The sequence below is a fragment of the Mastomys coucha genome, unplaced genomic scaffold, assembly GCF_008632895.1.
Source record: "Mastomys coucha isolate ucsf_1 unplaced genomic scaffold, UCSF_Mcou_1 pScaffold7, whole genome shotgun sequence".
Classification (NCBI taxonomy): Eukaryota; Metazoa; Chordata; class Mammalia; order Rodentia; family Muridae; genus Mastomys; species Mastomys coucha.
In genome coordinates this window covers 91,764,993-91,779,676 of record NW_022196913.1, presented here as the reverse complement: position 1 = coordinate 91,779,676, position 14,684 = coordinate 91,764,993, and the positions used below count along the sequence as shown (strand labels likewise).

General features: G+C 39.9%; 1 protein-coding gene across 6 annotated transcripts in view; it reads left to right on the top strand.

The window, feature by feature from the left end:
• Positions 1-14,684, top strand: part of Samd12 (sterile alpha motif domain containing 12) — a 451,523-nt gene that overhangs the window by 412,564 nt on the left and 24,275 nt on the right. For 2 of the 6 annotated variants that reach the window (XM_031357998.1, XM_031357999.1), the window contains exon 5: positions 13,329-13,364. The exons of the other annotated variants lie outside the window; for them this stretch is intronic. In XM_031357998.1, coding sequence (XP_031213858.1) covers positions 13,329-13,364 — 36 coding nt within the window. The remainder of the gene's footprint in view (positions 1-13,328; positions 13,365-14,684) is intronic. 6 annotated transcript variants of the gene reach the window in all.

Below are 14,684 nucleotides of genomic sequence, written 5' to 3'. Positions count from 1 at the left end.
AAAAAAAAAAAAAAAAAAAAGGTGAGTATACAATAACAAACATGAATTCACTCCTATTGAGTGGGCCTTAAGTCCAAACAGATAGCTCTTGGTTACTTTCAGCTTGTATTTGCCACTATTGGACATCTCTAGATGTCTTGCCGTTCTGGTTGTTTGTAGGTATTAACATCTGCAAGGAGGATTTTCTTGACTCTGTGATAAAAATAGAACCTCTCTAGTGATTTTTATATTTAGAAATTTCACTGTGATTACTTGTCCATATTCTCTCATAACTTCCATTGCTGAAAGATATGCAGTATGAAGCTTTAATATGCCTAAGGATAAATAACTTGTTCCGGGATAATACTCTGCCCATCAAAGTAGCAATAATAACAAAGTCTCTCAATAAACAGGCTTTATTAGGATGATTTTGTGAGCTACTGCTACAATTCTTACTAGAAAACTGGTTGGCTCCTCATTCCTCCACTTCCCCAGGAAATTGAATAGGAACAATAGTGACTTATATAGAAATGTCTTAAGAATTAAATAGGATGACAAATGTAAAATAGTTACCAGGGACCAGCATTCTAGACAGCTGCTGACAGAGTAAGTCATCTGTGTATGTGGCCCTGTAGTCTCCCACCTTCATATACATGAATCTGTCATATAGAAAGTTTAGGGGGAGGTCAGCTATGAATCTAGAGATCAGATCTGGCAACATCTGAAGAAATGATTCAGGCCATTCTGCAGAGTCCCTTTGCTTTGAGCCATTCCATTTCTTTCATAAGTTGTTGCCCTTCTCAGGGCTTCATCCCATTCTAAGTACTCATACAGTACCTTTATTTTAGAGAGCTCAAGACCTACCACTGCACTTGGCCTAAGCCTGTGTCTGTTTCTGTCCCTGGGCTAGAGGCTCCTGGAACACAGGGATTGTTCTAACCTTATCCACAGGGACTGTTTTAACCTGGACCCGGCTACTTTTCAGGAGGCTCTTCATAAAGTTTTGCTGAATTGAAATAAACTGCCTCAAATCACTTAACATGCTGTTTTAGAGACTTGGTTGAACTCCTAAACACTGAGCTCTAGAAAGGTTCTGGCCCATTAACCCTATTCCCCTGCAAGCAGTTAGTGAACTTAATGATCTCGATGCCCCCAGTATGGCACAAAGCCCACTCCCTTGCAGATTGCTCCTGGAGCCTTTCTTCGGACCAGCAGCCTCCAGAAGTACTAATAGCAAGGCTTGCCCAATAGCATCTGAACTCATTCTCTATAATCGTAACACAGTGACTTTCTTGAGGTACCAGAAAGCCCAGCCTCATATTCAGGGGCAGGCTGCTCTCTCTGAAACTGTGAGGTCTTATTTTTGATAATGTTGTCCACCTCGTAAAGCACCTGATACATGCATACTCAACATTTGGTGAAGGGAGAAAGGGACAAAAAGAAGAGAGGAGGGACAAGAAAAGAAGAAAGGTAAAGAAGGATGTGTTATTTGGATTCAGGATGTGCAGCATTTAATAAAGGAAAAAGACTAGCCCAAACTACTTTTACTATTTTCTAATAAAAAAAAATATCTTCTATGCATGGTTTTATGACCCACATAAGCGAAGGCAAGAAGCAGGAATGCACCGGTACATTTTGGTCATTTCACTAAATATTGTCCCCTACCCTCTACCCTCTCTTGAATTCGCAGTTGAGAAATAGCTGTAGTAGGTGAGCAATGATAATGTCATTGACTAAAGATTGATGGAAACAGATAGAAACCCAAGATGGTTATAGTGCCAGAAACGCTGTTTGCTCAACAATCAGCAACATCAAAGAACTCAGGCAATTCCCACAGAGCTCAGCAGTTTTGCCAGTGGTACACTGAAACTCACACCTCTGCCACAAGCCTCTGTTTCTGATGTGAAATAGAAAAGTCAGACCTTTTAAGTGTTGATACTCAGAGCGGCTTGGTTGCCTCGTGATTCAAGGAGCTAGCCTCGGAAGCTTTGTTACATGCTATAAAATTAAAAGGCGTTGCTTTAAAGTTTTATAAATTCCTTCTGCTTTGGATTTGTTTGGGTTTTTTCTTTTCCTTTCTTTTCTTTTTAATCCTGGAACTAAAATTTTAGACAGCAAATGTCTGTCCTGCAGTAGTCCTGGGAAGTCCTGCTGTCACGTCAAGCATTGCTGTTCTGCCAATAACTAACCATATATTTAAAGAAACCATGTGACTAGCATCCTATCCACAGTTTTCTTTGTGGTGGTGGATTATTATGCTTTTCCTCACACCACCTATTACTGACTATTCTTAACTTTTTTTTCTGCCTTAGGACTTAGGAGTTAGAAAATGAAGATAATAGTAGACCCTTTGAAAGTTCCATGCACTCACTCTGCCCTTCTTTTCTTAAATCATTACCATCACTGTGTAATTTGAATTTTGGTGTCTTGGGCATGGTGAAGAAGAAAAGATACTGAACCAGAATGAAATCTACCTTCTCTATAGCCTTCCACCAACACATTCCCACCATTAATCATACCCCAAGTTTACCTTTGTTCCTTGGGTATCTTTTCTTAATACAGCTCCATTCAAAAGCACCTATTTACTACATGCATTGTAATTTTCTTATTTAAGACTGTATCATCTCACAGAATGAGAGCTCCTTAGACTTAAAAGTTTTTTTGCTCTTTTTTTTGTTCAATAGCATATCCCAAGTTCAAAGCAGAGCCTGGCTGGACATAGTAGTGTAGGCCTGTGATCTCAGCACTTTAAGAGATTAAGGCCCAGAAGATCAGAAGATCAAGGACAGCCTGGGCCACATTTTTGAGAGCCTACCTGAAAAAAAAAATAAAAAAGAAGAAGAGCATGAAGCTGGCACATAGGAAGCCTTCACTGTACATTTCCATTGTTGCTGTTACTGGTTTAGCATGCTGCTGTCCTATGTATGCAGCACTTATGAAAAATCTGGGGTCAAGAGCCACATGATGATTTATAAAAGATGACACAATGAGCAAATTGGCAAGAAAAACCAGATCTTCTTATCACAGCTCAATTCTTTGCCTAACTCCCAACTCAATCTTGCCGCACTTTTATTATGCTATAAAACGAATAACTGTTTATGAGTTCATTCCCGGGCACATTATTGCTTTTATATCACATCAAAGAACTTGAGACGGGTAAAAGATATAGCCATATTGATCTCAGAAACTCAGCTTTTCTCCCTCCCTCATGGACTCCTGGATTGAGGCTCATTTTGAGGACTGGAGTTATTCCCTCACAGAAAGCTATCTCCAACATAGTCTACCTACATATACAGGCAGGACAACTCTGGCTACTCAAATCATGTACTCTTCACCTCAGACTTCTGAGTCAAGAAGTCTTTCGAGTTCCAACCCACCATCTCTTACGGAACCTTAGAAGTTATAAAATATTATAGCATTGTGATGTCTTTAGCTCCAGGTATTCAATGTGTCTCAAGGAGCCTGAGAAGGTATAGGAAGAAGCATGGGTCAGAAAGTCTACCTGGCAATCAGGCCTGAGGTTAATGTGGTCTGATAGAATTTGGATGTCATCTGAAATAGATAGTATCAACCTGAGAAGCAAGCAGATGTGGAAATGAACAGGTTGGGTGTTTCTCTTGTTGAAAAGAGTGCTTGCTTCCTTGACTGTCAAGAGAACATTCTCACTTGAGCACACCACAACAGGACACACCTTTAAGTCCTCAGACTAATATTTCTTCATTCTTCCAAAACAGGAAATGTCTTTTTTTTTTTTTTTAGAAGACAGGGGAAGAAAGATTATTCTGAGAATGCCAAACTATTCTTTTGTCACATATTTCCAAGGCTACTTGTCAAAGGAAGAGGACTTTACAGAATGGATCAGGGGCATTGTACCCTTGCTTGTGGCTTGGCTAATACCAAGATATATTGAAAGATGGACTACCATACAGGATACTAGCACAACAGAGACTACAACTTCTCTCAAAGCTCTGTACCACCTTCAACCACACATACCCTGATCAAAGCATCCAGAGTCATTGTAGCAGAGCTTCTCATCATCTCTTCTTCATGAATGAGAAAGCTTATGTAAGAGACATCCATAACACTCAGGACACATAACTGGAAATTATAGAGTCCATATCCAACATCTTTCAGTTTCTCCTCTACTCTTGGTGTACTCCTCTCCTCTATTCTTGCCTCCTGCCTTCAGGAATGTTCTATCAGGATGCTCTGAGGGCATCTCCTATATATACCTTATACCAGAGTGTCACCTTCCCCTCATTCTCTTCCTTTCTTCCTGTCTTATTTCAAAACTTCCTTTCTTCTGGTCAACATTCTAGACACCTCAGAGAAGCACTTGTACATTGGACTTTCTTGCAGCCCTTTTTAAAGTTGACATTGAATTTCCATGGCTGAAGTGCCAAAATTCTTTGCTCTTACCTGCTGTCTCTGGCCTCTCTTTGACGTAGATTTTCATTTGTTCCTGTTGGAAGGTAATGCTCAATGATTTGATGTATTTGCCACATCATTGTTGAGCTTGGTCCCTGGTGCTGAGCAATAGAAAACTTAGACCTTGCTTTCTTGGCATCCTGCTCTTCAATGGAGGAATAAGCAAATAATTGTTCCAACAGATATAGAAGGGCAACAACCTACAAAGGCATATTTCTAAGCCATAGCTATGATCACGATGTACCCAGGGTTCTAGAATATTCCTGATGTCTAGTGTGTACATGGTTGAAAACAACAACTTAAGCCCATCGGCCTGCTGTACATGCCTCTTCACGCTCTGACTCCAAGCACCAGATTAGGTTACAGGTTGCTGCAACCTCATTTCTCCCCATCTCTCACTAGGTTAATTCATGCTATGACTAAGCCATATCTGATAGATATGTTTATGATTTCATTCTATTCCAGAAACAGCTCTGCCTCTTTATTCATCCCCATCTGCCTTAAGCAAACTTTTTTCATAAATGTTGTCATTCTCCTTGGTATTCAAAATAGTGTTCATTGCTTACATTGCTTCCCACTGCTGGGTTATAATTAATTACTTTCAGCGTGTTTCTCACACCACTGGTATAACAGTCCTCCTGTTATACTTACTTCCTATTCTTTCTACCCTACCCTCCCTTAATTACCAAGACTGTGAATCTCTTATGAGGAGATTTCATTTTCTGTGTTTTGTTCATTACATGCTGTCAAATTTTAACTAGGTAATAGAGAACATAAGCATATCAAGATATGCATTTCCTTTGACCATGTGTCCTGAATTGCTTAAAGCTATTCTTCTCATCTCAATTTCACTTCAAGAAATTATCCTTCCTGTTTTTGTTCTTTCAAAAATCATAGTCAGGTGTTTCCAAGGCCTTCTTATTTTGATATTGCAACATGTGTCTTATCTATAAAAATGTCTCCCACAGCCTGTTTCCTAAGCCTCTGAGACAGTTGGAACAAGGACAAGTTCATTATAAAGTGGCTGTACCCCCCTTAAAAAAAAGGAAATGAAAGAAAAGTTGTTTGGGGGAAGGCTTTGATCTTCAAGTAGGCTCTGTCTAGATGGCGTTTCTGTGTAAAAGAAGCATGTATTTAAATTATTTCCAGCTAGTTTGCATCAGAAAGCATAAACATGAATGGTAAAGGGGAGTTGAAGGATTGTAAGAGCTGGAGGTCAAGGAGGTCTGGGGTGAAACGGTGTCTTCTGGACAGGACAGGCCCAGCTTACCTGAATACAGCCATAGCTACAGGTCTTCTCTAGGTCCTGAGCAAGATGGAGCCAGACAGCATCCCATCATGGAAGGGAGAAAGGTTCACAAGTCCCCACCCTAACTGAGACACTAATGACAGTGCTGAGAGAAGGAGATTCACTTTTTAATAGGTGTGGCCCTTGATGAGTCAACCAAGCTCCACTAAGTGGATATATGGGTAGCACTGACTGGACTCAGTGGACTTTAAAACAAAGAAAACAGCCTAAAGTTGTGTGTGGAAGGGAAAGTATGAATGTGACAAGTAGATCTGAAAGAGGTTATTAAGGAAGATATAGGTGAATATGACCAAAATGCATTATATATATATATATATATATATATACATACATACACATTTATATACATATACACATATATGTATATGCATATGTATATGATATGTGTGTATATATGTGTGTACTTGTATATATACACATGTATACATATGTGCATAGATGTATATACATAAATATACATATATACATATATGTATGTATATATCTATTTGTGTATGTATGTGTATGCATACATATATATATGAAAGTCTCAAAGAATTATATTTTTAAAAGAAACATAAAAATTGAGAATAATTGTGAAACTAACTTTAAAACATGATAACAAGTAGTGATTAATTAAAATAGTGATTAACTAAAAGTAGACTCCTTAGGAAACTTCCTAATATACACTTAAAGGCCTGGATAGTCTTCAGATCTGACACTAAAATGAAACATTCATATGGGCTATGAAAATGGATATCCCACAACTTAGCAGCCATAGAAACCACAACCAGATTGTTTATATTGATAAAAATAGTGTATATGCAACTCTATAAAATCAATAGTCAACCAAAATTGCTGAGAAATCATATTGATACCCATTATGTCCATCCCTGAAGAAATGGTATGTCAGCTGACAGACATGGATTTACACAGCTTTAGGCCCAGAATTCCAAAGCTCACGCCTCCATCTCTGAGCAACCTCAACTGTTTGCCAAGATGCTAAACTAGCTTTATCATTTTCAATGTATACAATAACTCTAAAACAATTAATAATATCATTCAGATAGGAAACTCAGAGAGCAATATTGCCTGCATTATCCATTATTCAGTAGTAAGTTACCTCAAAGAGTGGCTTTAACAACTTTTTAATATGTCTCACCATTTTTAAGGTTGAGGCAATATTCAGTAGAAAAGCCTTTCAGCTCTACCTAGCTTCACACATAGTTAGTTCCCAGGTTGTACCATGCCAATATCATAGCTGACCCAAGATAGCCCAGAATCATTGCTGTTGACTTGACAGAGATCAATGGAAGCCATGACTCTCTTCTCTATGTATTCTCGGGGCTTCTCCATATTGTCTCTTCAACAGGGTAGTTGGACTTCTACTGAGAAATGAGAGTTCCAGCCCTCATCTAGCCTGGGGCTATAGCTTCTCAGCACCATTCCATTATTCATTGGACAAAGCAGTTAGAAGCCAGTGTGCATTCAACAGAAGGGAACTAGAACGGGACCTCTGACTGAGAAGGTATCAAAGGTACACACTGTCTTTAAATTTAGCCAAGGGTGTTAATGACTACCTTGTATATTTGATGTAAGACTTCTATTTTCAATTAAAACCTAAATGGAACAGGTCATTTGTGCTTTGTGAGTTCCTTTACGTAGAAAACCCTTGCTTATTGTCATAGTATGATGCTGTCTATTGAGAAATTCCAAGAAGAAATAGACAGCGCAGACTTGCCCCTCCAGGAATTTGCATCTGTATATTAGCACAAGACAAACATGTACCAAGGAACTATACTCATGAAACAACCACATGGAACAGTATGCATATCATAGAAGAGTGTACACACACACACACACACACACACACACACACACACACACGTCTGATAAAAAAAAAAGAGAGAGAGAGTGAGGGGAGCTGGCCTGAATTCAGTAGGGAGTGTAAGGAGCTGTGGATCCCTTAGGAGGGGCCTCTTAAGGACAACTTTTCTCAATCCTGGGCTATTATTGGAGATGTGGGGCAAGAATCCTCTGCTGCTAATTTTCCAAGAAGTAGTAACTTCCCGGTTCTAAGTCATTTAAATTTGTCCCACTGTCACTAGTTTCTCCCCTAAGATGAACTATATGTGCCTTCGGATTCATGAACAACAAATGTAGTAAATCTAGAGCAGCACAATTTAAAACGTGGGCTAAGAAGAATCCTACGTCAGTGTCCATTGGTGGATGAATGGTTAAGATACATGGTGTGTACTTCTGCTGCAACTACTACAACTGTTCGGCCTTTGAAACAGCATATATGGAACCGGAGGACATCACACTACGTAAAATAAGCCAAGTCCAAAAAGATGAAGTCCATACAGCCTCACTTGTATGATTCAAGACACAGAGTAGTGATTACCAAAGACTTAGAAAAAGGAAAGGAGGAATGATGGTGGAAAGGCATAGGTAGACGAGAAGAAGGAGAACTGTTGGACGGCATGGAGGCCATAGTTAACAATGGGCTTAAAGACAAGACTCTAAAGTTTTCACCACAAAATGCATGTGTGAAGTGGTTGATATATGAATTAACTTGCTTTAATCATTCCATAAAGCATACAAATATCTAAGTACCATATTGCACTCCACAAACTTTATTTACTAGCTAAAAATTAAAATAATATTTAAAAGTGTAAGTCAAATTCTTAAAAGTCTGTGAACTATTCATTTCTTTCTGATCCACCATAGGATAAAATATACACACTAAGGATATGTGTTTAGGCTCTTATAGAAACTTCATATTGAGTGCATCCTCAGATCACTGGTTTTCTGAACACAGACCAATATAGAACTTGCAGAACTGGAGAGACGAACTAGATGTGGCACCACTATGTGTTACTGGTGACTAGTAAGCTTACATATAACCAAGCGGTGAAGTAGAGTCCTATGGTTAGGCCCATGGAGAACTCAGACCTCAAACAATGGACAATGAGGATAAGTGTGAGGGGACCAAAAGCGGAGCATGACCAACAGTCCGAGTCAGGAAAGCTCCAGCAAGGATCAGGCCAGAGCTTAGTTCTGAAGCAGACTATGGTTGTGCAGCTGTGTGTCATGATTCCACAGCCTCAGATACAGCCTCATGGGTTTGAATTTACCCATAAGGTATAGGGAGCCATAGGAGGTTCCCAAATACAGATAGGCCTCAGCATTAACTTCCTAGACTTTACTTCTCCATCATTTCTTTATCCTTTCAAGACCTGGTTCAGGTTCTAGCCTCTTTAAAACCAAGAAGTGTAAGTGAGCTCTCTCTTATGGAATCTGACAAATCTTTTGTTCTCCTAATGTTTTATACTGTTTTATATTGTATACTGTTAATTGTATGACTTTCCTTCCAAACATTTCAACCATATGGCAGACAAAAATGTCCTCAGCTAGGCCTGCTTTCCCTCTGCAGCGCAGTCCTTTGCCCAGGATGATATGAATTTTGTGTGAACTGATGAGCGAGATAGGGGCACTTTTGAGGGATACTAATAAGACAAAGGTGTTTGAAGTAGATTACAATAACCCTTTCTGGTGGCACACAAATGTAATCCCAGTATTTGGGAGGTAGAGACAGAAGAATCAGGAGTTCAAGGTTAGCCTTGGTTGCATAGACAATTTAGGATCATCCTGGGCTACATGAAACACTATGTAAGAAAATACAAAAGGAGGAACAGGGAAAGAAAGAATAGATTACAGCAGAAAGTAGGATTTTTAGAGACGAAATAAGAAGTAGAGAGTAGAGTAGAGAGGAATGTTGACCAGAGACAGGCAAAAACCTAGGTTAAGAATCTGTTTAGTGTGCTATGGGCAAATACACATCACACACTGTGTTATGGCACCCATGTTAAATCTGGCATCACAGTGATACATGACAAATACTTCATCCAGAAATATTGAGAATAAGCTCCAAGAGTTGAGTTTTCTAGATTGTTGAAACTTACTCTTTTAAAACCCCAAATAAATCTCTTATAGTTCTATCGCTATGCACATTAATTCTACTATGATTTTGATCCCTTATTCTCTACAGTATGGTGAGCCTGTACAAAGTGGACACAGACTGTCCCTATTTATCTCTAGTTGTCCAAATGTGGTCCTGCTTGTTGGCCCTAGCTCCTTCTGCCCTGCTCCTTTGCATCACAGAACTGCTGAGTGAGGAAGAAATGATTGTGCTTTAAAAAATGACAACTATTTCCCTTCTATTTTACCAGATTCTTAAAGTTTTCTCACTAACAGATCTACTGCAGTATTAGGTTGAGTTTCACCAGAGGTCTGCGCACTGATTTGTAAAGAAGCAAACAGTAACTTCAAACTTACGAGCCACAGTTTCTGTACCAATATTTAACTCCTCCGTTATAATTTCAAAGTGGCTGTAGGCAATACAGAAACAGATGCATGCAGCTGTGTTTCAATAAAACTTTATTTGCAATGCATATGGCATGCTAGATTTTTCCTTCAGGTCCTAGGGTTTTCAATACCTGTCTTAGATTATTGAAATTACCAGAACTGAAATTTTGAAGTATAGGGATTTGACTATTACTTGGCTTTATAATAGAAGTAAACATATTTTCCCATGTAGAGAAATGGAATTCATCTGACTTGATTGTAGTATTTAAATTTTTTTTAAGAGGATTCAAAGAAACTTTTCTATCAGATAGTAACTGTGCTGGCCTCCTTCCTTAACCTCTTATCTGACGACTAGGCCTGTCTGACCTCCGTTTTCCCTGTTTCACATTGTTCTGTGCCCTCCACATTGCCCTGGTCTGCTATCACAAGGCCTTGTCTTCTGGAAATCAGCAGTGTCAGTAGTAAGCCACTCATGAGGGAGAATTCTAAATTTATGAGTACTATACCTTTAAAGCAATGCACCAACCATTGTTTGCATGGAATCCTATAAGTACATTTCAATTACTCTCCCCACTTATTGACTTCCAAATGAAATAAAACAAGTTTGTAACAGCTGTCCATATACATCACATCCTGTATATATGCACAAATGCATTTCTGAGTTAAAAAATAAAAAGGTATGTCGCTTTAGCTTCAGTTTTCACCAAAGATGAAAAGCTTGACCATGTGATAGCTTTTAAAAGATATATTTATTTTATGTGTGTGTGTTTGCCCAAGCAATTTATATATGGGTACTATGTGCATGCAGAGCCCACAGAGGCCAGAGAGGGCATTATACCCTGTAGAATTATACCCCAGAGAACTGGAGTTACATGGAGAACATGATTGGGAGATGCCTCTGTGGGGTTCTGGGAAGCAAACTTAGGTCCTCTGAAAGAGTAGCCAGTGCTCTTAAGCACTCAGTAATTCCTCCAGCCTCAGATGTTGCTTTTGTGTGCTTGGCTGGTTTTTGTTTGGGGGGGTTGTTTGTTTGTTTGTTTTGTTTTGCTGGGGCAGGGGGCGAGGATTTCTCTGTGTAGCCCTGGTTGTCCTGGAACTTGCCCTGTAGATTAGGCTGGCCTTGAACTCCAAGATCCACTCTGCCTCCAGAGTGCCAGTATTAAAGACCTGTGCCACCACACCTGGCCAGAATGCAGATGCCATTCAAAGACCAATTACAAAAGTACAAGCAGACATTTCTGTGAGAACCAATTGTTCTTCTTTTTTCTTCTGAATTTTCATATATAAGACTTCATTATCTGCCAAGACTTTTAGCTAGCTTTCTGTTTGTTGCTGTTTTGATGTTTGATTGCTTTTTGTTTTGTTTTGTTTTGTTTTAAAGTTTTGTTCACTCCTTCTTTGATAGTTTAAGACATTTAGATAGTGGATTTTAGTCGTTTTCCCACACCACTCCCATTCCCCTCTTTTTTCTCCTTCCTACTCCCACTGAAATCCTTTCTTTCATCCCAGTAATTCCTTCTTCTACCTTCACATTTTTGCTTTCATTGTGATGTTGTTGTCTTGGGGGTTGTTTATTTGTTCATTTTTCATGTATGACCCGCTGAGTTCATTAGGGCTGCTCTCATGAGTTGGGGGGGGGGGTTGGTTACCAAAGCACAGTCTACTTTTCAGTGGCTACACCACTGAAGGAAATGACAGCCTCCACCCCCCAGTAACCATTAGCTACCACTGACGTCCCTCAGGAAGGAGTAGGACATTATGACCTCTTCGCCATCCTTGGTTAATGTGGACAAGCTGAATCTTGTGCAGGACAAGGAGCACACCATCAGGGAGTCTTGTGCATTGTGGGGGCCAGAAATCAATCTCAAGTGTCTTCCCTATTGCTTTTCATACTGCATCATAGTTTGGGGGACAGGGTCTTACTGAACCTGAAACTCACCAGTTGGCTACACTAGCTGACTACCAGGTTCCAACAACCCACCTGCCTCTGACCTGTGACAGCAAAACTACAGTTCCAGACATAAATATGCCACAACATCCAGCTTTCCTATGAGTGCTGTGCCTACCAACTCAGTTCATCATCCCTGTACAGCAGATAGAGCTTCCAAGCCCCAGCCTCGAGGTCATTAAAATTCCTCGCTCTGTACACTAAGTCCAGCCCTAGTCACTCCAGTGTGCAGAGTAATCGTGCAAAAGTTTTACTTCAGGAAGAAGACGATTTGAGTTCACTTCCGGGTCCTGCTTGTTAAGATTCTAAAACAAGTCTTGCTCAAAGCCAATTTGAAAATTAACATGGTAATATTTTTGGGGGGGGGGTGTTGTTACCTAATTTCTACATAACACACTGCACCAAATCTGAGAGGCTCCAAACATGAATTATTCTTTGGGCATAGTGTTGAAAATGGGAAAGGCTTAATAAGAACCTCTTATCTTCTATTCCCTGTCCCATTACCTGGGGCTGAGGAACCACAACATGAATCTCATTGCTCAAGGTGGGTGTCAGTTGGGACACTCTGCTTCCCTCCATCTGGGCCTCTCCATGTACCTTCTGGGCTTATTGATTGCATATGGCTATGCTTGAAAGGAAACAATTTCCCATTCCTCCCAGGAAGTAAGGCTAGAACTGCCACATTACCATCTCTGCCATATTCCATTGAGAGAACTCAGGACAGGCCCGGCCCAGGTTCAAAAGATCCCTTTCAGTGAGTGGTAGGAGTTGAAGCAACAGCATAGAACTCGAAACCAATGAGACCCGTCATGGTTTTATAGTTCCTACAATATGGATTTTACTCTGAAAAGAAATAAATTAAAATCCAACATTTTCGCTTTTCTAAAAGAGTCCTGCCTCAGTGCCCTCTTTTTCCCCCTTCTGAATAAATGTATTTAGACATATGAGCTTTTTAAAAATTATTTATTTATTTTATGTATGTGAGTACACTGTCGTTCTCTTCAGACACACCAGAAGAGGGCATCAGATCCCATTACAGACAGTAGTAAATCACTATGTGGTTGCTGAGAATCAAACTCAGGCCCTCTGGAAGATCAGTCAGTGCTCTTAACTGCTGAGCCATCTGCCCAGCCCCAGTACCCTCTTTTGATCCTCACTATACTCTCATTCCTTATGAAAAGGGAAGGAACCTGAGATTCGTTGGGCGTCCACTGGTCACAAGACCCATGATAAGCAAACTCTCATTTAATATTCTCCAGTGCCTTTGAGATGCAATTTTTTCATGATTCTAACATTTCTAAATTGTACATTTTACAGTCTATGACAACTGGAGGTCATGTGGCAGTCTTGCATGTAAGTATTTGGCTGTGATTGTTCGTATTTTTATCACTTCGCCCAAGTTTAATTGCTATCTAAAACAGCTTCTGAAATATTACTCTATAATTTGGCACAGAAGCAAAAATGTATCTTGTAAGCCAAAAGTCATGAAGCGGCACCATCCATGAGGCAAATTTTGACACTGAAGGTATAACCACAATTTTATATGTTTTTGCAAAGTGGCATCTGAGCTTTGCACTCAGAAAGAAATACATAACAAATAAATGAAGGTGTGTCATGTTTTATTACTGAAATACATGCAGAGGGATTACCTATCACACGTGAAACCAGTACCTAAAGGCAGAGAAACTGCTAGATTTGTTCAGAACAGATGACAGCAAGAAGCAATAGAAGGCTTTTATTGTTGCGTGTGCAGGACTATCAAAGCATTCTGTCATAGCTTAATTGGTCCTGGGGTTTTGTTGTTCTGTCTTATTGGTATCTTTTTTTTATATGCAGCTTGGGTGGTACGCTGGCTGGTTTTTATGTCAACTTGATTCAAACTAGAGTCACCTGAGAGGAGGGAATCTCGATTGAGAATGTGCCTCTATTCAATTAAAGTCTAGGCAAGCCTGTAGGGCATTTCCTTAATTCGTGATTGATGTGGAAGGGCCCAGACCATCGCAGGTGGTGCCATTCCTCAGCTGTGGCCTGGGTTCTATAACAAAGCAGGCTGAGCAAGCCATGAGGAGTAAGCCAGTAAGCAGCACCCCTTTGTGGCCTCCGCATCAACTCCTGCCTCCTGGTTCCTTCCCTGCTTAAGTTCCTGTCCTGACTTCCCTCAGTGATAGATTGTTACCTAGAAATATAAGTGAAATAAACCCTTTCCTTCTCAACTTGATTTTGATCAAGAAGTCTTGTCATTGTAGTAAAATCCCTGACAAAGACAGATAGAATGAAATATGGAGAAAGAGAGAGAGAGAGAGAGAGAGAGAGAGAGAGAGAGAGAGAGAGAGAGAGAGAGAGTGCAAAACATCTGAATTCCCTTGTATTACAGAGAAGGCTGTGCCTCTGATGTCTCAGAGAGATTAAGCAGCTGGGCTCATTGCAAAGGCTACAAAGGGGGAAGTTGTTGTTGCCTTCAGTCTCCCAGATGATGTTCCTCAGTTGTAAGACAGCCTAGCTTGGTTCTAGACAGATGTGATGCTGCCAGGTGTCAGGCCCAACCCTTGTATTCCCACCAAACTTCAACAACATGTACAAAATACATTTAGAATCTCTCAAAATCAAACTCTTTAAGAGTAACTAATGAAAAGATGCTTATTTGTATACAGTTTTTTTTTTTTTTTTTTTTTT